The sequence below is a fragment of the Barbus barbus genome (genome assembly GCF_936440315.1).
Source record: "Barbus barbus genome assembly, chromosome: 21".
Taxonomy (NCBI): domain Eukaryota; kingdom Metazoa; phylum Chordata; class Actinopteri; order Cypriniformes; family Cyprinidae; genus Barbus; species Barbus barbus.
The window spans coordinates 30,541,897-30,566,791 of record NC_136749.1 but is presented as its reverse complement, the minus strand read 5'-3'; the positions used below and the strand labels follow the sequence as shown (position 1 = coordinate 30,566,791).

The window sequence follows — 24,895 nt, the reverse complement described above, 5'->3', positions numbered from 1 at the left end:
ATTGTTTTGATCTAAAGGAAATGGTGTGTAAATGCTTTTGAAACTTAAGACGCTGTTTGTATGAACAGGTCAGGTTTTTTTGGTGTGATTGGATCAAACCCTTCATACCATGAGATGGCGAGCCTCCCAACTGAACCTCTGTGAATTTGAGAAGTGCGGACGGAGTAATCCTGTGCGTTCCAATGGATTAGTGCTTCTACTGATCAGGTGGAATCCAGTTCATTGCATATATTCTGATCGGTAGGATCGGACTTTTCCTTAAGCGATCATTTTGCACCATTGACTGTTGAAACAAAGTTTTCATCTACACCAAGAGACTTTTGCACACACTAACATATTTTTCCACTTAGGATGACAAAGAGACATTCATTTATACACAGACTGAGAAGTTATTGACTGTTATATTGTTGGAATTGTTTTCAAATTGTTTCAAATTGAACTATTGTGATTTTGTACTTTTCTTTTCTTATTTCCATTGTTTTAATTTGGGTTCATATTTTCTATGAGTTTTTATATAAAGATATAAAAACCTAAAGATAAGAAAAGCTTTTATTAAACTAACAGTTAGTAAAACTAAATATCTATAAACCAAAGTAGAAACTAAACAACTGAAATATAAGTTGAATACCTAGAAACAAATAGAAAAGAAAGCTTTTTATAAACCTATTTAAATAGCGAGCAGAGCTCAAAAGGAAAAATACCAAAAAGAACAACAAGGGATTGAAGAGAACAATTATTTCATTTGTTTTTATTAATTTTTCTTCAATTGTTGTTGTGGTTGTATTACATTTGTTTTTTTTATTATTATTAATTTTGCACCAACAAAATACATTTGAGTCATTTTCAGCTATCATCTGTGTCCTTGTGTGCCTTGATCACTTACCCTCCTGTAACGAACCTAGTCACTGGTCCAATATCGGGTGCCTAGAGTGACCTGTCCCTGTGTCAAGTAACTCTTAATGTTACAAAAGTGGCGAGCCAGCAGCCAGGAGTGGTATAGTTTGTAAATTTTAAAATTTTGAAGGGCACAAAAAGAAAAAGAAAAATCAAACTAAGTGGTGCAAATAGAGTCAAAATGGAAATAATTGAGCTTGAAACCGTTGTAATTGAAAACTCAGTAATAATTAGTGGACTGACCAACACAGAAATTGACGAAGATCTAACTGACTTCCTGAACAAATATGGTCGTATCCATAGACACCTTACCATAGACGATCCCAAATCGCCTTACCATAAAGAAGTCATCGTAGAGTATGGAAGTTGTTCTGCAATAGTAGCTCTCAAACCCCTGTTGCCCTACACTTTCAAGAGCCCACACAACGTTGTTTACCACATAAAGCTTCTATCAAACGTCTATACCTCAGCAGTAACTGAAAGTGCCACAACCCAGTATTTTGCTGAATTGAAGAGGATAGCAAAGCTCAGTGGCAGAACTTTCGACGATCTCTTGAAAGAGCAGCTTCTTGCAAACGCGACTGATGTCGCTGACAATCTGGCTAATGCCAATGATCTTGAGTCATCTCAAATGACTGGTCATTCTTCCTCTGACATTCCGCTTCCAACCAAGCGAACTGAGCATTCAGATGAGAGACGAAACTCAGATACAGTCCAAAAAGCTAGTACAGGAAGTTTTTCACCCACACTGGAGACAAAAGATGTGAACCCACCTGAAGTCCAAAGGATGATCATTGAGCATATTTTGAAAAGTGATGGCGCTTCACCCTCTAGTGCATCAATCAGGCTAAGAGTATTCTCAGGCAAAGTTCCCCGACCTGTTGGCGAAGTTGATTATGACACCTGGCGGAACAGTGTAGAGTTAATTCTCCAAGATCCTTCACTGTCTGACTTACATCGTTCCAGAAAGATATTAGACAGCCTGCTGCCGCCAGCGTCAGAGATTGTTAAGCAGTTAGGTGCAAAAGCTTTACCTGCTGCTTACCTTGATGTCCTAGATTCTGCTTTTGACACCGTAGAAGATGGTGATGATCTCTTTGCTAAGTTTCTGAACACGCTGCAGAATGCAGGGGAAAAACCTTCTTTGTACTTGCAACGATTGTACACCAACCTTCTCAAAGTGATGAAAAGAGGCGGTATTCCTGTTGATGAAGCTGACCGACAGCTCCTGAAACAATTCTGCCGGGGCTGTTGGGATGACACGCTAATAGCCAACCTTCAGCTTGAACATAAAAGGAACAGACCACCTCCATTTCCTGAGCTACTTCTGCAGTTGCGCAGTGAAGAAAACAAATACTTCACCAAAGAAAGTCGCATGAAGCAGCACTTAGGAGTGCAGAGACAAAGAGCCAGTTCCCATGTCGTCACTGCTAATCATCTTGATCTGAATCACAATGAAGTGTCAGAACATACAGAAGTTGCCGAGTTAAAGAAACAAATCGCTAAACTTCAGAGCCAGCTTGCTAAGCAGAAGAGCAAAACGACGAGACAAAGTGAATTGTCATCAAATGATGCTGTTCTTGAGCTAAAGCAGCAAGTTTCAGAGCTCCAGAGTCAGATGACAAAGCTCAGTGTACAAAAGAACTCTGAGTCGAAGAGCAATTCAAGTAAATCAAAGCAAACGCACATACAAGTTCGCAAAGACCCTCCTACAACTGACCATAAACAACCTCACAGGCCTAAGCCAGGCTATTGCTTTCGATGTGGCGAGGATGGACACGTTGTTTCAATTTGTGAAAATGACCCAAACCCGTCTCTTGTAACTGATAAGAGAAAACAGTTGAAAGAACGTCAAGTCCTATGGGATAGTCAGTATGATCCAAGTTCCTTAGGAACTTTAAACGCCGCCCAGCCCTGGTAGCGAGACGTACGAGGGCTGTCACTTGTCAGAATAGTCTCAAGAAACCAGTGAACATCAGTAACTTGAGGTCCCATGGTATAAACCGTCTAGTTGATCTACCCAAAGGATTAATTGGTACAAAATGCACTGCTCAAGTGAACATTGAGGGAAACCCTTGTTCTTGTCTACTTGACACAGGGTCACAAGTGACCACCATTTCCTATTCGTTTTATGAACAGAATTTGCCTGGACTAAGCATAACTTCCCTAGATGACTTGCTGGAAATAGAAGCAGCCAATGGTCAAGCAGTACCCTACCTGGGGTTTGTTGAAGTAAAAATTGCATTCCCCAGAGACTTTCTTGGATCTGACGTTGAAGTGTCTACTCTTGCCCTGGTTATTCCAGAAACCGGAGGCACTGCTCAACCAAAAGTGCTAATAGGCACGAACACCTTGGATCTCGCATATGACAAACATCTTGAAACGAATGATTCAGTCTGTCGAGCCGTCCCATTTGGTTACCAAGCTGTAATCCAGACCATCGAGCACAGACGCCAACAGAAAGTAGACAGCAGCATAGGAATCGTTAGGCTTCCTGATGTTACCCCTACTGTTGTTCCTGCGGGTCGAAATGTTGTTCTTGAAGGAGTGGTGAGTGTAAAGGGACAAGTAGTTGAAAAATGGGCTGTGATGGAACCCCCTTCGAATTCACCTTTTCCAGGAGGATTGCTAGTTGCCAGTTGCTTACTCAACCTACCTCAGCATCCATCGCGTAAAGTTCCAGTGGTGTTGAAGAATGAGACAGAGCATGATATCATCATCCCTGGAAAGAGTGTTATTGCAGATATTCATGCACTGCAGAAAGTGATGTCGGACAATATTGTGCAAGCTGATTGTTCAGAGTCAAGTAGCCATGCAAAATCCACCAAAGAACTTTGCTTTGACTTCGGTGATTCCAGTTTGCCAGAAGAGTGGAAAAGAAGAATCACTCAGAAACTGCGCACCATGCCTGAGGTCTTTGCACTGCATGACATGGATGTTGGACAAACGAGCAAAGTGAAACACACCATCAAATTACACGACGAAACCCCATTCAAGCACAAAGCAAGACCGATCCATCCCAACGATCTTGAAGCTGTCCGCAGACATTTAGAGGAATTATTAGATGCTGGTATCATCCGTGAATCAGAGTCATCCTTCTCTTCCCCTATTGTTGTAGTAAGGAAGAAGAACGGCGAGATAAGACTTTGCATCGACTACCGCAAGTTGAATACGCAGACCATCAAGGATGCATATGCCTTACCCAACTTGGAGGAAACCTTTTCAGCACTTCGAGGTTCAAAATGGTTCTCAGTGCTCGACCTCAAATCTGGGTATTACCAGATCGAACTAGAAGAGAAAGACAAACCCAAGACCGCTTTCGTTTGCCCATTAGGTTTTTGGGAGTTTAATAGGATGCCCCAAGGTATCACAAATGCTCCCAGCACATTCCAAAGGCTGATGGAGAAGTGCATGGGTGACATCAACCTCTCAGAAGTCCTAGTGTTCTTGGACGATTTGATTGTCTTCTCAGATACCCTAGAAGAGCACGAAAGACGTCGTCTTCATGTTTTAGGACGTTTGAGAGATTATGGGTTAAAGCTTTCGTTGGAGAAGTGCAAGTTTTTCCAGACGTCAGTAAAATATCTCGGTCACATCGTCTCAGAAAACGGTGTGGAGACGGATCCCCAGAAAATAGAAGTCATCAAGACCTGGCCAAGTCCGAAGAACTTGAAAGAGTTGCGTTCCTTCCTGGGTTTCTCTGGTTATTACCGGCGATTTATTAAGGATTATGCAAACATCGTAAAGCCATTGAATGAACTTACCGTGGGATATCCTCCGCTTCAGAAAAGTTGCAGGACGAAAAGTAAGGAAAGGACTTACCTTGACCCCAAAGAACTTTTCGGAGGGCGATGGACAGCTGACTGTCAGCAAGCATTCGAAACACTCATCTCAAAACTTACCGAAGCACCAGTGTTAGGATTCGCAGATCCTGGGTTGCCGTATGTGCTACACACAGACGCAAGCACCACCGGCCTAGGTGCAGCGCTCTATCAGGAGCAAGAGGGAGTGCTACGAGTAATTGCATACGCCAGTCGAGGGTTGTCAAGAAGTGAAGCCCGGTATCCTGCTCACAAGCTGGAATTCCTAGCCTTGAAGTGGGCAGTGACTGAAAAGCTTTGCGATTACCTCTATGGAAACACTTTCAAGGTGATCACAGATAGCAACCCCCTTACTTATGTTTTAACTTCAGCCAAGTTGGATGCAACAAGCTATAGGTGGTTGTCTGCTTTGTCTACCTTTTCCTTTACTCTCCAGTATCGACCTGGAAAGAACAATCTCGATGCGGATGCACTTTCGAGACGACCTCATGGTGATCTGGTAAATGATCCTACATCTCAAAAGGAACATGATCGAATACGGCAGTTTACTTTGTACCATTCACCTGAAACGGCCAATTCCATCTCAGTTTCCATGGATGCAATCCAAGCAGTCTGTGAAAAACATTCCTTACATCAAGCAGGTGGCAGTAATGGTATCACTCTCGTTGAATCACTTTCCATGAGTCCAGACGCAATTCCTGAAGATTACAAGCAGATGGAAGGATCTTCCGTTGTTCCCTGCATGTCGGAACAGGAACTGAAAGAAAAGCAGAGAAATGATCCAGCCATGCGGGAAATAATCATTCAGTTGGAATCAGGATGTACTGTCTTACCTGTACTTAGACGTGAGCTTCCAGAACTTCCTTTCCTGTTGAGAGAATGGAAAAGACTTGAGTTAAAGGATGGTATTCTCTATCGCAAAAGAGCCGATGGAGACTGTACGACTTACCAGCTTGTTCTACCACTTGACTTAAGAGCCATGATCATGGAGAGTCTACATGATAATATGGGTCACATGGGAATAGAACGGACCCTTGATCTCATCCGGTCCCGATTCTATTGGCCCAGAATGGCCATGGATGTCGAAAATAAAGTCAAGACCTGTAATCGCTGTGTGTGTAGAAAAACCTTACCGGAAAGAGCTGCACCTCTAGTGAACATCCAAGTTACCCGGCCACTAGAGTTAGTGTGCATGGACTTTTTGTCATTGGAACCCGACCGTAGCAACACCAAAGACATCTTGGTAATAACAGACTTCTTCACCAAGTATGCAGTTGCAATTCCCACCCCAAACCAAAAAGCCCGAACAGTTGCTAAAACTTTGTGGGAACAGTTCATAGTGCATTATGGTGTGCCTGAGAAACTCCACAGTGATCAAGGACCCGACTTTGAATCCAAAACGATCAAAGAACTCTGTGACATTGCTGGAATCAGAAAGGTTAGAACTACACCGTACCATCCTAGAGGGAACCCGGTCGAGCGTTTCAACCGCACGCTGCTAGGAATGCTTGGTACCTTGAAAACTCAAGAGAAAATCCGATGGAGAGACTTTGTGAAACCACTTGTACATGCCTACAATTGTACAAAGCATGAAACGACAGGATTCACACCGTACGAGCTAATGTTCGGACGACAGCCAAGATTGCCAGTTGATTTGATTTTCAACACTACAGTGAGTCAAGACAATCCTAAGTTCCATTCGCAGTATGTGCAATCACTGAAAACTCATCTTCAAGAGAGCTACAAATTAGCTCAGAAGAATGCAGCCAAATCTGCAGAGAGAAACAAAATCCGTTTCGACCGCAAAGTAACAGAGTCATCTCTCGAGGAAGGTGACCGTGTCCTGGTTAGAAATGTGAGGGTACGCGGAAAACACAAATTAGCTGACAGATGGGATCCCGTGGTACACATTGTAGTGAGTCGTGCTGGTGAATTACCTGTCTATACAGTGAAACCCGAAAGACAAGATGGTCCCTTACGGACATTACACAGAGATTTGTTGTTACCTTGTGGATTCTTATCTCCGCTGATGGAGGATGAAATTGATGTAACAAAACCTCAGAGAAAACGAGTAACCAGACAAAACAGAGATGAGGAAACTGATGAATGTCAGGAAAACTATCAAAGTTCTGATGAAGATGACTATGTACCCCAATTCTCTGAAGTTCCAGCCATTCCTACACAAAGGGTCATCAGAGAGTACAATGTGGTCAGAAAACTTAAAGACGTTTCTTCTAACTCTGATGCTGAAATTCAATCATCTGTTCCAAGTCATGGTACAGAGGCTGGGAATGCAAGAAACGTACCCAGAAGAGATGATTCATCTGAAATGGAATGCTTACCCGATATTCAGTACTTACCTGAAACCCAGTCTTCCTCCTGTGGGACAGGACCTGTAAATGAAAACCTGAAAGAAAGAAGCCACTTACCTCAAGTAGAGCAGCAAACACTGGATGTACCTGATGGAAACGAGAAGGGCAATGACACACAAGTTGTTCAAGTTGAGGAAAGTGTACCTGATGTTCCATTGAGGAGAAGGAGAACAGAATCAGCTGAATCTGCTGAACTTACTGAACCTGAGGATGGAACAGATCAAAGTGCAAGTGAGGATGAAATTCAGTTAAGAAGGTCCAAAAGAGTGAAGCAGAAGTCAAAAAGACTGACTTACCCGGAAATGGGAAACCCAATGATATCCATTATCCAATCCCTGCTTCAAGGACTGAACACTGCTTTTGTAGAGACACTTGCAGAACATCCCAAATCAGTAAGACACCCCAAGCTCTAAAGTCTTAGGTTTTAGCTATGCAAAGGGACTTGCATAGATTTAAGAGGGGAGGGTGTAACACAAGTAAGAATTCAGCTATTTAAGAAACAGAAAGAAAATAATATAATTTTCAAATAATTATATTTCTAATAAAATACTGAAAGTATTAAACAAAAAGCTGAATAAAGTCATTGCAGTTTAAAATTATAAATTGATAAAATGACTAAATGCCTAATTAACATATTGACGGAGATTGCGCGTGACGTCATCGAGACGAGACGCGAAAGCAACGAGAGACACACACATTGCTGATCGTGAGAGAGAAAAAAAACTAAGATGAATCTGAGGCAAATATCTAAATAATCCTTTCTAATATTCAAATAATATGATGTATAATATGTGGCAGACCTATTATTTAACTATATTGGGTTATTTTTAGAACGTGATTGTTGACATTGCCGCTGATGATTGTTGATTGAGAACCCCTGTGAAATCCAATGTGGGTTAAAAGCATATGAACCCCGGATTTGGTGAGTTTCTAAGTAATATTTGTTCAACTTACTGAAAACTGAATGTTATAATTGTTTATTGAATTTCTGAAGTGTTTTATGTTTGTAATTCTGGTATGTTTTATATATGCTGAATATGAGAGAAAAGGGTTTTTGAATACTATTTTCATATAGATTGATAGATGATTGATGAATGTGTAGTGTGTGTACATTGTTTTGATCTAAAGGAAATGGTGTGTAAATGCTTTTGAAACTTAAGACGCTGTTTGTATGAACAGGTCAGGTTTTTTTGGTGTGATTGGATCAAACCCTTCATACCATGAGATGGCGAGCCTCCCAACTGAACCTCTGTGAATTTGAGAAGTGCGGACGGAGTAATCCTGTGCGTTCCAATGGATTAGTGCTTCTACTGATCAGGTGGAATCCAGTTCATTGCATATATTCTGATCGGTAGGATCGGACTTTTCCTTAAGCGATCATTTTGCACCATTGACTGTTGAAACAAAGTTTTCATCTACACCAAGAGACTTTTGCACACACTAACATATTTTTCCACTTAGGATGACAAAGAGACATTCATTTATACACAGACTGAGAAGTTATTGACTGTTATATTGTTGGAATTGTTTTCAAATTGTTTCAAATTGAACTATTGTGATTTTGTACTTTTCTTTTCTTATTTCCATTGTTTTAATTTGGGTTCATATTTTCTATGAGTTTTTATATAAAGATATAAAAACCTAAAGATAAGAAAAGCTTTTATTAAACTAACAGTTAGTAAAACTAAATATCTATAAACCAAAGTAGAAACTAAACAACTGAAATATAAGTTGAATACCTAGAAACAAATAGAAAAGAAAGCTTTTTATAAACCTATTTAAATAGCGAGCAGAGCTCAAAAGGAAAAATACCAAAAAGAACAACAAGGGATTGAAGAGAACAATTATTTCATTTGTTTTTATTAATTTTTCTTCAATTGTTGTTGTGGTTGTATTACATTTGTTTTTTTTATTATTATTAATTTTGCACCAACAAAATACATTTGAGTCATTTTCAGCTATCATCTGTGTCCTTGTGTGCCTTGATCACTTACCCTCCTGTAACGAACCTAGTCACTGGTCCAATATCGGGTGCCTAGAGTGACCTGTCCCTGTGTCAAGTAACTCTTAATGTTACACTTGGGTCCTACACTGTTAAAAAAACCTTTTACACTCAACTTAACTCAACTAGCAACCAACAACCTCAAAACTTCAGTTCATCTAATGAATAAAAGCCAATCTATTGAGTTTTAACATTTTAAAATGAGATAATATTTCTTTTTTTAACAATCCTCTTTAAGATTTGTTTATTTTCAAACTTACTTAAAACTAAAGGCACACATGTATGCTGCTGATAGACAAATGTATTAATAATTTATGTAATGAGATGCACATATTCCTCAGCACATGATTCTCATCCATGGTGAGGATCAACAAATATTAAATCCATAATAATATGAGTTCTGATCCACATCTGACAGCATAAATTAAGCAATGATAATATATTAATAATAATGAACATAAAATGTTTTCAAGCTGCAATGCATGCTGGGAACTTGTGCAATACAGTTCAATGTCAAATGTTGGGTAACTCTTTATTTTGTCCACTTTAGACATTCTACTAACAGTGAGTAACTTTGCAACTACATGTCAACTAGCAGTCATTAGAGTATTAGTAGACTGATTAATATCTTCTAACACTATTATGATGGGTCCACAACATACTGACTATGAGAAACTTTGCAAGTATATGACAACTTATTCTACTAAGCCTAACCTAACAGTATACTCAGAGAGTTAGTAGACATGTAGTAGCAAAATAATGAGAATTAGTTGACATGCAGTTGCAAAATTAATCAAAATTAAACTAACGTCTACTAAAAATGCTTTGTTCAGGCTACTTTCAAAAAATACAATTTTAGTAGAACTTTTCAAGAGTTGGATTTTTTGTTACAGTGTAATGATTAATATATTCATGTATATTAGTAATGCCCTGGTTCTTCATCTGGGTGTTGTAGATTGTTGGAGCTGTTCTGCGCACACATTTCCTCAGCAGCCGTTCGGAGAGTTCCTCTTCTCAGACCGCAAACATCACCTTCATCACCTGTAATGCTCTGGCACTCGTCTTCTCTCTTATCATCCTCACAACCTCGTGCTGCTGGTGTAGATCGGTAAATCTGTGTTTATATGTGACCCTGCAGCACAAAAGCAGTCATCAGTAGCACAGGTATATTTGTAGCAATAACCAACAATACATTGTATGGATCAAAATTATACATTTCTCTTTTATGACAAAAATCATTAGGATATCAAGATCATGTTCCATGAAGATATTTAGTAAATCTCCTACCGTAAATATATCAAAACTTAATTTTTGATTAGTAATATGCATTGCTAAGAACTTCATTTGAACAACTTTAAAGGAGATTTTCTCAATATTTAGATTTTTTTGCACCCTCAGATTCCAGATTTTCAAATATTGTCATAACAAACCATACATCAATGGAAAGCTTATTTATTCAGCTCTCAGATTATGTATAAATCTTCTGACTGGTTTTGTGTCCAGGGTCTGGTTTGAGATCTATGATGTTGTGTAATGCCTGCATGAGATGCTGATGTGTCGATGTGCTGCTTCTCCAGAGAAAGCGTCTGATGGTGATCCACATGAACGCAGCTGCAGCTACAGCACTCGGTGACGACGTGGATTATTCACCGCCAGCCTATAGTCCGGTTCCGTCTTCAGAACCGCCGGCCTATGAGGTGTGTATGGAGACTGAAGTCATTCATTATTAGAGAGCAAAATCATCTCAGATGACTCCAAGTCCTCTTTTCAACCTCTGCAGCTCTTGTGTGGTGATCAAAAATGACATTTTTACATTTCAATTAAATAAATGTGCTATAATTTAGTTCAGTGATGTTTTTAATTTAATATTTCCAGTTTTTAGGGGATTTTATTGCACTTAGTAGGTTACCTGTGAATCACTTTTTGAGCGATGACCTGAAAATGAAATTTCTAACTTAAAATGTCATCAGATCTAAGAAATTTGGTCTCTTTGAAAAGAAAATCAGATCATTGCTGAAGTGAAAAAAGAAAAGAAAAAAAATGATAGAAGTTTAATGCACAAAAAATTGAACATGCACAAAAATACTATTTTTGAAATATGAAATATGTATTTTCCAAAACTCAAAAACTGAGGATCTCAAAGCTGTATATTTAAACAAGTTGTGTTCCAAATTTTAGGTTATCACAAAAAAAAATCACAGTAAAATTTAGTTTGGGCGCAGTACCAAACATTTCCACTTGATGAAATTCATTTCCAGTGCGAACATTACAAGTGTGACTATTTTTTTCAGGGCCATTTAACCTTTAACCTTTTTTTTTTAACTTTTTAACATTCGTGCATTTGGAAGATGCTTTTATCCAATTCTACATGTGATCAGTTCATGCATTCCCTGGGAATCGAGCCCATGATCTTGGTGCTCCAGAAAGTTGGCTGATGAATGTCTTATTTCAGAGTTTCATCACAGTGCTTTTATTCTAACGTTAGGAAGTGAGTAGAAGATGATGTGAATGTCTCTCTGTTCCTGCAGGAGGAACGACGCTCGACTCTTTCTGGAGTTTCTACTCAGAAGTGGGCAATGAGAAAATGGAAAGAAGAACTACAGAGCAGCAGAAAACCCATCCAAGTCTGACCCGGGTCATTTATGTCCAGATCAGTGAGATTTCTATGCTCTAAAGTAGAGCTTTAATGACTGGTATTTTATTCGATGTCTAATAATGTCCACAGGGCTCAGTTTAAGGCCCTTTATTAGTGTAATGTCTTTTATCATAACACTATTTTTCACTTGCGTCAGATGCACATCTGATGGACCTTTAGACAACTTTCTGGAAGACGTGAACTTTTGATCTCAAATGATGCATTTTTAAAAACAACCACATTAAAAGGTTTTAAGAAGGTTTTAAAAGAGCAAAAAAGTCACGCATTCTTAAACTCGTGGCGTTGCATGAACTGCAAAAATGAATATCTTCCTCAGTATTTTTGTCTTGTTTTCAAGTACTAATATCTAAACATCCTTAAATCAAGAAATGAAGTCTTGCTTTTAAGAAATTGATCAATATGAAGGACGTTTATGGGGAATGAAAACTAGTTTTCCCTTTGAATGAAGTTGATTTTTATGTGTTGGAATTGTATTTTCATGCTTTGAATTATATAACTCATTGTGTTCTCCTTATAGACATTTACCTTGAGAACATATTGAAGCATTGAGTTCCCTTTTATTCCTTCAGTTTTCTTGAATTAGTCTCAGAAGTCTTGCATTTACGTTCATAAAACGCAGAAACCCTGATATACAAGATTGTTTAAGGGAAAGAAATAAGACTGTCAGTGTCAGATTTAGAAACTGCTATTGAAATGTGAGTTTGTTGAGTAGTTTTAGAGAGTATTTCAGTATTTGGATCAGGAGCTGTAGCTGCATGACTGAAACAACCGTTCCAAGCTGACCGCTGAGATATTATTTATGATATTTGTTCATCTATGAACGGTTCGAAGGAAAAGTGCTTCTGCATTGCGTCAAACTCAGACTGTTGAATGTTAACTATGTAATGTTAGTGTTTTAGTTTCTTTTGAATGTATTTGAATGCTTATGTACACACAAGCACTTTGTAAAGCGTTTGAAGGAGCGATATAAAGTTCATGTATTGCTGTTAGTGTCACTGTTGAGTTTGATTTCTCTCAACCCAACACTAACAGAAACCAATAGATCATGATGTTATATAAAGATGTTAAACTCTATTATAGAAGATTCATGATTGAGCAGGACTCTTTCTTCTGCAGCAAGCTACAAGATCTCAATAGCTCTGTGTCTAAATTTATTTGGGCCAGTAAACGACCTAAAGTCAAACTATAAACTCTACAGTTGCCCACTGATAAAGGTGGATGGTCTCTTCATGGGCAATTCAGGCTAGGATCATCCTAGATTGGGTACATAAACCTGAAGAGGCTCTATGGTAGATATAGAACAAGAGTTTTGCAACCCAGTTTCTTTGAGCAACTCATTAGACCAGAAAACCCATTCATCATCATAGCTGTCAAAGCCTGGTCACAGATCAGAAGGTCTCTAATCAGAGCCTGCCCATCCTATCTACACGGACTATAATACTAATTATTTCCATACTAATATGGGCTCTCAATTTGGTAGTTGGGTTAATGTGGGAATATACAGGATATATGAGCCATAATGATTTGATGAGTTACATTTCAAGCATAATATCCCCCAAAAATGATTTCTATGAATACTAGACATGGCAGTTTTACCATGAATAGCTCTGATTTCTTTTTGGATAGATTTTTTATTAAGAATACTGAAGTTAAACACTTCGTATCCAATTTTTACTCCATGTTTAATCATTATAAAGCACACAACCTGATCTTGTTGCAGAAGACATGGAGTGAGAATTTAACATGTGATATTGACGAAAATGTCTGGGAAGATATTATTATATATGCAATATATAATGCAGTTTAATATTGTACATAGAGCTTATATATCTCCACATAAATACAGCAAAGTATATAATACTGTATCACCCCAATGTCCCAGATGTAATAACAGTATCGGCACATTCTTCCATTGTCTTTTGGAATGGTGTTTGTGACAAACGCTCTATAATATTTAAACAGAGCCTCTCCATTAATGTGCTTTTGTGGAATACTCAGATGTCTTTAAACCTCTGTTGATGTTGGGGAGAAGATGAATTATGAATAAATGTGTTGGGACAGAACCCCCTCTTATCAAGCACTGGATAACTCTGATTAAAGAAGCCATACTTATGGAAAAGCGTGGATGTATATTAAAGGATAAACCCAAATCATTTCAGAAGCTGTGGGTAACTCCTTTGAACTGTCTTGGCATTGATTATAAGTCTATTATGTATCCTTAATTGTTTAGATGGTGGTACTGTAATATTGTTTTGAATTAGACCACACCGCTGTTGTCCCTTTTCTATTTATTTGTTTTATATATATATATACATATATTGTACACTGTTAATGCTTTACTCGTTACTGTCTATGCAGATTATTTTGAAAAACTCCATTAAAAAAATAAATAAAAAAAAATAGCTTGCAAACACTTACCTTACAAAAATGTAGTAAATTCAATGAATCATTTTTTTTTCAGTGAACGGTTTCATGTGACATTATCAAACCTAAAATCTTTGTAAAATGATTTTAAAAAGTCTTTTAAAGAGATAGTTCACCCAAAAAATGAAAATGTCCATCATTTACTCATCCTCGAGTTGTTCCGAACCTGTACGAGTTTTTGTTGAACACAAAAGAAGATATTTTGAAGAATGTTGGTAACCAAACTGTTGCTGGTAGCCATTGACTTCCATAGTATATAAAAAAAAAAGATACTATAGAAGTCAATGACTACCAGCAATTGTTTGGTTACAAATATTCTTCAAAATATCATCTTTTGTGTTCAGCAGCTGAAACAAACTCAGGAACAAGTGGATGATGATATAATTTGTCTTTAAGGGATTGATTATATGTTCTTCACTGCTGTGTTCTTACACTAGAGGTCAGTGTCCTCAACATTTAACTTACTTGCTACATATTTCTATCTGTACAACTTTACAACTTCTGTATTTCTGTTAATATGTAATAATCCACCATATCTGTGCATGTTTCATGTAGTATTTTCCTTATTCACATAACACACATTCAATCAGTCTATTCACAGATTCATCGAGACCATTCACTTATTGATCTTTGATCTGAGTTGCTTTATCTCTGTAGATATGCTGTTGTGATGTTGTTCTGCTTGTTTTGTTTAGATTTAGTTTTGGTCACTTTAGTTTGGGGACCAATTCTCACTAACTATGAACTACTTAAAGACTTTTGCCTCAATAAACTCCTGATTTCTGCTTATTAATAGTTAGTAGTTGGTCATGCAGAATATGTGCTTTATAAGTACTAATAAACAGCCAATATACTAGTAATATGCATGTTAATAGACAACTTGAGAATTATTCCCTAAACTAAAGTGTTACTGTTTTTTATATATAGTTGCAGTAAATGCACCAGTTTTCAAAGCTCTTTTGAATTTCATTCTATCATGTTTGCATACTTCAAATTAATTAATAACACTGTATATTCAGAAGAAAAGAGATGTTTTAAAAAAAATACCAATCCAAAACAGCAGTGGTTTAATGCATATAACAGGATTTTCAAAATGACACATCATCTTACTTTTGAAAGAAATGATTTGTTTGAGGTTTTATTAAATTACAAAAGAGCCAAATTGATGAATTCAAAGTTAAACACATTCACACCAAAATCAGACGAGACTGGAGGTTTCTCTAGCTGCTGGTGTAGAAAGCATAATAGCCGATGGTCTTGGAGTTCGGTGAACTGTCCTTGTTGAAGTTTTCTAAAGCGCTGGAGTCTTCACACTTGACCGAGGGAGAGTTCTCCGCTCCAGACTCGCTCACGGAAACCCGCCGCCGTTTGCAAACCACCGAGTAAATGCTCGGTTCCACAGAGTCTAGAGGTTTCAAAGACGGCGGTGTGTTCTCCATCAAGGCCGCAGTCTGACTAAATGTGTTTCCTTCCCTAGATTTGTCCTTATCTGGCATATGGTCGTCTGTGAAATCCATGGGACTCGGTCTGGGAGACCAGGGCAATCCGGATGCCACTTTTCTGGGATAAGAGCCTCTGGAGCCCCATCCTGCAGTGACGGATGCGAAGGCGGCGTCTGGATAGTAGCCCAGCGAGTGTGTGCTCTGCAGAGGTAAGGATTTGAAACTGTATGGTAATAACGAACTGGAGTAATCGCCCTCGTATGCCGTCAGCTCCAGCTTGCTTCCGCTGGTTTGCTGCACTGAAGTGAACAGCCACCTCTGAGCAGCGCCAGCGTCCTCCACCGGAGGAGAAAGCATGTTTGTCTGTGAAACCGTCCGTTCAGTGTTGTAAAGGCGACTCGGGGTCAGATTGTTGACAAACTGATCCTGCAGAAAGGGTTGCATGGTGTAGCGCGTGCGAGATGAGTCTGACGGCGACGGTGTGAATCTTTCACGCTCCGAAACAGTGTACATCCTGAAAAATTAATGCAAATACAATAAAAACAAAGCTCCTAAAGAACATTTTGGGTTCCTCAAAGAACCTTTCAATGAACAGTTCTTAGAAGAACCTTTCCACACTCTTAAAAATAAAAGTTTCAAAATGAGGTTTTCACAGAAGAACCATTATTGTAACCTTTCAGTGAACCATTACTTTAAGGTGTCCTTGTTACACGTTACATGCACTTACTAAAAATGATGCATAATTACATGCAAGCCAAACCCTAACCATATAGTAATTAATATTACTCAGTACTTAAATGCATTATTACACTGTAACAAGGTCACCTTAAAATAAAGTGTAATCAAACCATTTATTTCAATGGAATTATGGATGTTAAAGGTTCTTCATGGAACCATCGATGCCAATAAAGCAGCTTTATATTTAAGAGTGTATGGTGAAATATCAATGATATACATGGGAATAATATACTCACGAATCATAATTATCTCTAAACCCCTTTGCAAAAGGATTGTGGTCGATCTTGAGTTGAGTGATCTAGAAGAAGAACACAGAAGTGAAGATGGATGCTAATCGAGTGTGTAAAGAACACCTATCTTGATGTCTGGTCATACATCAGTATTCTGGTAGGCCGTAACAGCGATGAACTGGTTCTCAGGAAAGGTGAAGATCTGAGTCTTTGAAGAATCTCGTGCTGTGCTTTCAATTCCATCGTCTGACACCTCCACGATGTGAAGCCTGGGTTGGTACTTGTGTAGAGACTGAAGGACGATCATCTGATTAAGAGACATCAATTTCAGGTAAACATGTTTAAAAGTATTTATTTATTATCACAAAAACAGAGCCTTATTTACAGAATTATTTCAGCATCAGTAAGTGTTCTTCTCTTTAAATATCATGCTTTATTTACCTGTGCAGAATTAGTATTTGCTCCCTTGTTGTTTGTTAGTTTGAGTTTCCCAAAAGAGATTTCTTGTCTCATCCAATGAGCTCCTGTGTTCGGGGATTCGGGGTGGATGTAGATCTTATTTCCTAAAATAATCAAATCTAATTTAAATGAAGTAATAATAATACTGGAGCTTATTGGGTTTTTCAGTCCTCCGTACCTTGCATGTTATTGTCGGCTTTCCCGCAGGTCACCCATTTTCCTCCCTGGAATCTCCAGTGGTTGGGATCTGATAGAACTATCTCCACAAACACGTTATAATGCGTCGTCAGACTCAAGCCGGTGATGCTGAAGCTGAGGAACGGGAACATCCGCCTGTCCAGCACACACAACAGCAGCAGCGATGCAATTACTCCATCTCAACGCGAACAATACGACTCATTCCTTCAAAATATATCTGCAGCATTCATATAATTCATGCTTATAAAGAACTTATATTCTGAGGAGCTTTAAAAAGCGTGTAATTCAATCTAAGCGCTATATGGCGCAAACATTTAAAAAATAAAAATAGCTCAACTTTGTGATATAGGTGTAAACTGATTAATTATAACAGTTTTTATTACAACACACGTCAAAATGTGTGATTAACTATAGAAATAAAAGCCTATTTGAAACGAAGAGTATTTAAATATAGCTTCAGCGCATAGGATTATTAAAATGCGTGTTTATTTAACATTTATAATTATTAGCCTAATTTCGATCGTCTCAGACAGATTTATAACACAAGAGCTCTGCTGCTATAGAAGTTCATTCGGGATCTTGTTATTTTTCCTGCTGGAAATACTTATATTCTTTTGATCTCTCTATTTCTGTAATGAGAATATTTAAAACTCTTCTAAAGTCCCATCAACCGGCTGTTGTTGTTTACTTTAAATTAAATGTTCATTAAATGCGTTTAATTGCAGTTAACATTATTATAAAACATCTATAGACTAAAACATAGGCTATTTATGACACTGCTGCTATAGTAACACGCCAGTTAAAATACTTATATTTATTTTTAAACGTTCTGTCAGTAATAAATATTTTTAAAACTGTCTTTATAATCCCCTGCGCGTTCGTATAATCGCCTGTAAACTATTGGCTGGTGATGTTCATGTTCATGTTTCCGCGCACCTGCCCTGTTTGGTGATGATCATCTCGGTTTGGTGCCGGTGGAATTTGAGCCACAGCGGCCGGTTGCACAGGTACACCTGAGCTCTGGAGAGAGCCGTGGAGCCGATCCCGGGACCGGAGCCCTGATACGAGTGATAGCTGCTTCCAGAACCGTGTCCGAACTGATATCCCGCGCCGAAGTCGCCGCGTCCCGCGCACAGAGACGGACAGAAGCCCGCGGAGGGAAGCACGGAGCCGTAGTACCGCGATCCGTCCGAGCCGCCGAACACGCCTCCGGTTTGACTCGTGCACGGAAACAAGGAACACGGACTCGAACTCTCCTGCGTCTGCTGCGTCGAGCCCATCATCAAATAGCGATTGGACCCGAGTCCGTCGAGTCTGTACCGGCCGCCGCTCCATAGCTCATCCTCACAAATGATCGGTGAAACTTTCCCGTCCTCATCCGCGTTTGAGGAGAGCGCAGAACCGGATCCGGTCCCGGGCATGATGCTCATTCAGTTACTGCCATCACTGCAAACCACACAATTAATGCGTTCATGTCAATAATATCTACACAACATTACATTAAAAAGATATTAATTAACACATGATTGTTTAAAAATGATTCAGTCACAGACAGCGACAAAGTGAAAATTATTGCTTTTAAAGATCTGAAATAATTCAATCCTCCATGGCAATTAAAATAATAAAATACAATTTTATTTAATTAGAAGTTTATTTATATTCATCATATTTTAGCTGTTAAATTAAATGTATTTTATTTAATCGGCGAGGTGTTTATTAGGCATAGGTACATCAGATATTCCTTCTTAAAATGCATATCACTTTATTATTTTAATATGTGCAGGCAAGCAATATTATTTAATTACGTTTATAGCCTAAATAAATTGATTAAGAGCATTTAAATGATATAGTGCTCCTCTGTTATTCAGCTCAAAGCTGTTCCGCTGTTGCATTTAATCGAATAACATTTTTATAAACATTAATCATTCAAATCTAAATCTTCCTACATAACCCTGGCACTTTCGATTTTTAAAAGTCATTGTTTATGCAGTCTATACTTTATTATTCTCAGTTTAATCAGCTTAATGTTTTTTAATTTTAGCATCAATTCTGCTTTTAATGGATGAACAAAAAATAGTTTAGTCCTAATAATTATCTAAATTAGTTTTTACCAAGTTATTGTAAAATATGGTCCGTTTATTAATCTTTAACAATGAAGAAACATTATTGCATAAACGCGTTCTGCTAAATGAACAGGTATGCTATACAATAATTATGACTTAAAATAACTAATTGTTTTTCTCGGAATGACATTAAATTGAGCTCATTAGACACGAGTGGAATCCAGTTTCTGCTTTTAGACCTAAATATATATTTCAGAACGGTGCAGGGAATTTGTGTTTAAACTAATTAACGCCTAATTCATTGATTAATGAGTTTCCGATAAACAACAATGACTGTCTGGGTCCAGAAGGCAAATATAAAAGAAAGTATTTAATAATATATCTGTTGAACTAAATGATGGTAAATACATTGTCGTTTATCAGAAAGGATGGTTCTGTGTAAAACTGATAAAACATTAGTTATAGGTGGAAAACACATCAAAGCTGCTTGTTTAGATGCAAAATAACAGTAAATATAATGCATTATTTAAACAGATGAATAACTCACCAGTTCATGTCTCTTGTGTTGTACTTCAGACCCGATGGAGGTGATAACGAGAGCAAGAGCTCGGGGCTCCTGAGGGCCTCTGACGCAGTGAATGACTGACTGACTGAAGCACCTGCTTTATTTATTGATTCTGCTCTCTAGCGCCTCCTAGCGGCAGTGCATGGCGTTCATCTAACAGCTCGATTCTGGGGTTGTGCGTCATAAATATCTGCTTTCTCTCGCTGTGTTTTAAGGTCGATTGCAAATTTCTTAAATCACTTTAGAATGATTTTTGTAGTTTTATAGCTACTCCAAACACATTTTAATATATAGCCTAACAATATAATCATTTTGTGATATTAATATATCTATTGAGTATAAAGTGAAAGTAAAACCAAAATGTATATAATAAGAGAAGAATCATTGTACAGCAAATGTGGATTTGAAGATTCTCAGCACAATGCTATTTTGGGGCAAATTGTCACGTGTGTTGTAATTTTACTCAATTTAATATTTACTTATCTGAAATACAGGTTTTGTGATCTTTTGCATTTTGGATGTTTTATAAATTAGTTTGTGTTTCATAGTTGCTTTACTGTTTAAATTCTGCTAAATGTAATAGGCTGTTTATAGTGTGACAACATGCCCCGATCACAGTGTCTTTTGTCCTGATCAATAACAGCTGTGCTGTTCATGATGTCAGAGGTAATCAAATGCTCCAAATACATATTAAACATCTTTACAAGCACTTGAACAATGAAGCATCACACCTTTAATTCCACAAATGAGAATTGCAAAATTCAACCACAGTTTCTTTTCTGTTTTCACAAATATGTCTTTATCTACGATCAATGATTTACGCCGATGTTATCCGAGTTGAACCCGGAGGTGAATCTGGTTTCGTGCGGTTGACAGCCACACTGGAGTGTGATGCTAAACCGAGGCTCTGTTTTCTTAGGCCTTCTCTAAAAATGATTAGAAAAGGCAAAGCAACTTTGTTCATTTCTGACAAACTGGATGCAGCTGAAGTTCTTCGGATGGTCCATAGTGGTGATTCAAAATGAAACTAACACTGATTTGTCACAAATCTTTTACTGAGGATTCAATTAAGTCTTTTGGGCCTGGTTTCACAGACAGAGCTTAGGTTAAGCCAGGATTAAGCCATAGTTCAGTTGGGAAATTTAAGTAGCTTTTATAAACATGTCTTAGATAAAAACACTAATGGTGAGCATCTTAAGACAAAACAATGAAACCGACATATTTTAAGATCAGTCAGTGCAGTTCTTTCAGTTAAAACAGCTCAGTCTTAAGCCTTGCCATTTAAACCGGGGTTAATGTCTAAACATGAGCGTTTGTGACTTAAGAACTTTACAAAGATATCATTATTTTGAATATTTGATGTACTTAATAAATCATGTTCAAAGGAAACACTCTGAAACTTGAGTTTGTGGTTTGTCTTGATGGCTTTTTTAATCATCTATTTCTCATTCAAATGCAGATTTGATCAATAAAACTAAAATTATCTATTCCAATTATGCTTTCATCTTGAAGCAAAACATGTCAATTGTCCTTGTCTAGATGAGATTGAAACGTACGAGTCAGAAATGTTGCACGACTCCAACAGGAAATATAAGACACTTTTCACACGTGTAAGACAGAGAGATTTACCTACAACATCTGTAGTATTTATTTGCAATTTTCGTTTTCATTTACTCAGTTGTGTGGCAAACGCCTCCACTTGAGGGAAAGATGCAACGTACAGTACGAGAACGAGCTGCTGGAAACAACGTGTCGAAATCACTGAACACCTCGACATGTGCTGAGGTGATGCATGAGCAACGGCATCTTTCATAGACACCTAGTGTGTGTGTGTGTGTGTGTGTGTGTGTGTGTGTATACATACCATATATACACTCTTCAAAATAAACTCTTTTTTGTCTAAATGGTTCCATAAATAATCTTTAACATCTGAAGAACATTTCTGTTTCTCAAAAAGGTTCTTTGTGGTGAAAGAAGGTTCTTCAGATTATAAAAAGGTATATATATATATATATATATATACGTGTGTGTATATATGTGTGTGTGTGTATATATATATATAATGTATATTTTCAAATATATATATTTTTACATTTCTCTCTTTACATAATTTTTTTAAAATTAAGTTCCACCTTTCTCTCATGTGTAAGCTTTCATAAAAACATTATTATATTATATTATAATATATAACATAGCAACAATTTTCATTCAGAAATCACTAGTAATTTTCACAAATGACAAACAAAGGATTAAAGACTTTCTACTCAAAAAAAACATTTTAATTTATTGTTACTTTGTATACTATTCACCACTTAAAAAAAAAAAAAGAAAAAAACCTGCACAATATTTATGCAATATGAGTGTGTGTGTGTGTGTGTGTGAGACCACCAGAGCAGGCCAGACTGACTGTCACCTCTCCTGCTGAAGACAGACATAGGGTTGGTTCTCTCAGGTGTTGACCAGCGTCTGTGGCAAGTTTCCACTAAATGCTCGCAGAAGACTTTGAACACACAGCTGTGAGAGTCAGACTCAGACTCAGCTGACATCTGATCACAAACCTCAATCTGATCGTCTTACACATTGTTGAGGTTTCTCTCTCTTTTCTTCTAGGTTCCCATGAAGGCTTTGACTGAATTCACCAGGAGGCTGAGCTTCTTCAAGAACAGAGGCCCCTCGTCCTGGTGAGCGTTTGGAGAATTCACCTCAGTTTTTACATTTACATGCTTTTCACAGCTGGCATCTCCAAATGTCCTAAAAGCCTGTCCTGTGACACGGAGCTGTAAAGCCCTGTAAGCTGCGGTGAAGATGAGCAGTCAGACGAGGGGAAATATCTGCTCAAGCTTCGACTCTCAGATGGTGGGAGGTGTCAAACCCTGGAGAAATCATCATTGTCTTCGGTTTCAGATTCGATCCTGCCTTGTCACTCCGGTTGTGATTTCTTTGGCTCGAGTCAGAGAAAAGCCTGCACACTCCCACAGACGCTACTGCTATGAGAAAGCTGCCATCTGCCCCAGCAACACTTCGTCATGGGGTTCTTCAGGCTTTACAGGGGAAACGCTCTGCCAGGCCTTTTGAGGTGTCTCCTTTCTCGCTTCACTGGTGCTTTTTGCTTTAAAATATGAGATTTGAGATGCACAAACATCGAAACATTCTTAAATCAAGACACATTTGCTTGAGATACAAAATGACATTTTTATTTTATAAGAAACTTTTAAGTTTATGCTTAAAACATGAAAACATATCTGCCAATAGGGTTCATTTTGGTCTATTTTGCTTCCATAACAGGTCTTCTTTCAGACTAATGTAAAGAAAGCATCAAAAACACACATTTAAGTGCTTATTTTTTTGCACACTTTATCTACAGTATTTTTGTCTGATGATTTCGATTGTTTCTTTAGATTTGTTGGTCTCTATATTCTGAAGGTTTGTTCATAAATCATTCACACTGGTTTATATATTTTACCTCTAAAGACATGGTGAAAATGTTTTCTGTCTGTTGACAGTGTTTTCTGATTCATTGAATGATAAAAAGAGAAATGCAAAACCCCCTCTGGAAAAACCTAACGTGTCAAATCAAAGAATTGTGAACTTGACTTAATACAAAATGTTCAGATTTATTTGCTGGAAATGTATGCTAATTAGTGCATATTTAATTAGGTAATGATTTGTTTAGAACTTTATATCTGTCTCTTTAGTGCTGTCTGTGTGCGACTTCACGATGATATTGGTCTCGGTCTAGCACGGTGTGTTTGTGCTGTTGTTAATTGTTTTGATGTTACTGAGCCGTGTCGTTTTTGGCCGTCCTGGTTGTTTTTTCCCTTCAATGTTTCCTTGCAAGATTTGCTTTAGTAGCTGGTATTTGTGGTCGTTTCGGGCGATGTGGCCTAAGTAGTGACACTTCCTGCTGATGATGGTCTTTAGCAGTTGCCTGTCAGTGCCCATGTCCTGCAGAACTTGTGTGTTGCTGGTTTTGGCTGTCCATGGGATATTCAGCATTCTTCGATACAGCCACATTTCAAAAGCTTCGAGCCTTTTTGTTGCTGTTGATGTCAATGTCCACGTCTCTACTCCGTACAGCAAAACTGACCAGATGTAGCATTTCAGTGATGTGCTCAAATTGCGGTCTGCGAGAAGTGTTTTCCATTTAATAAATGCTTGCCTTGCTTGTTCAATTCTGCTCTTGATTTCGACTTCATGGTTCAGCTGATCGTCAATGATTACACCAAGGTATTTAAATCAGTGTACTTGCTCCAATTATTCGCTGCCCAGCTTGATTGTTGTTTCACTTGGAGTTCGGCTGACTTTCATAACCTTTGTTTTCTTTTTGTTAATTCGTAAGTTAATTCAGTGCATTTTCTCATGTGGAGCGTATGCGCTGTTGGATCACCTTCAGGAAGACTTTCAGCACGTGGCTCATCAAGCTTATCAGTCTGTAGTCTTCGCATTTCCGGCTTGTTGCTTTCTTTGGTATGGCCACAAAGATGGATTGTAGCCAGTCGGATGGAATTTTGTTGCCGTTGTATATTTGATTGTAGTTGTTGCATATTGTTGCTGTCTAATTGTTTGAGCAATTCCACATGTATTGTGTCAAGCCCGCAGGCTTTGCCTGACTTAGCTGTTTTGATTGCATGTTCTACTTCTGATGTTAGAACGTGTAAAGCGTCTTCCGGCGTCTGTTGGTCTATTTCTGCAGGTGTTCTCGCGGCGCCAAAGAGCTTGTGTATATAGTTTGCCCAGGTGTCCAGTTGCTATTCGCTCTGATACTGGGGTAAAGTTGGTGACTTTATTTACTAATTTCTTGTGTACTATACAGGCGACACCGTATGTTTGTTGGGTGAACTTTATATACAAAAAAAAAAAAGTTTCCAATTCAATAATGTAATCAACTGGGAATGTATGGTTATTTTATTTTATTTTCCTGTAGTGTCTTGCTTTAAAGGGAAAACAAGTTTCCCAAAAAGTAAGATCAATTTAAAAAAAAAAACAAGACTTATGCTATTCATCTTATGTCATTTTGCAGAATGTTTTTTG

At 38.0% G+C, this 24,895-nt stretch overlaps 2 protein-coding genes across 2 annotated transcripts in view; one reads left to right on the top strand and one right to left on the bottom strand.

The window, feature by feature from the left end:
- LOC306887735 (uncharacterized protein) overlaps positions 1-14,168 on the top strand; it is a 17,578-nt gene extending 3,410 nt beyond the window's left edge. The window contains exons 6-8 of the mRNA XM_079445726.1: positions 10,045-10,197; positions 10,667-10,786; positions 11,618-14,168. Of these exons, the coding sequence (XP_079301852.1) occupies positions 10,045-10,197; positions 10,667-10,786; positions 11,618-11,719 (375 nt within the window). The 3' untranslated portion in view covers positions 11,720-14,168. The remainder of the gene's footprint in view (positions 1-10,044; positions 10,198-10,666; positions 10,787-11,617) is intronic.
- Positions 14,169-15,215: 1,047 nt separating this feature from the next.
- LOC306887723 (eomesodermin-like) lies at positions 15,216-19,926 on the bottom strand. The gene is made up of 7 exons (XM_079445710.1): positions 19,847-19,926; positions 18,173-18,682; positions 17,217-17,371; positions 17,021-17,142; positions 16,725-16,886; positions 16,586-16,647; positions 15,216-16,125 (listed from the first exon to the last, which is right to left on the bottom strand). The coding sequence occupies exons 2-7, from the start codon at positions 18,664-18,666 to the stop codon at positions 15,390-15,392; spliced, it is 1,731 nt and encodes a 576-aa protein (XP_079301836.1). The 5' UTR covers positions 18,667-18,682; positions 19,847-19,926; the 3' UTR covers positions 15,216-15,389.
- Positions 19,927-24,895: the final 4,969 nt, after the last annotated feature.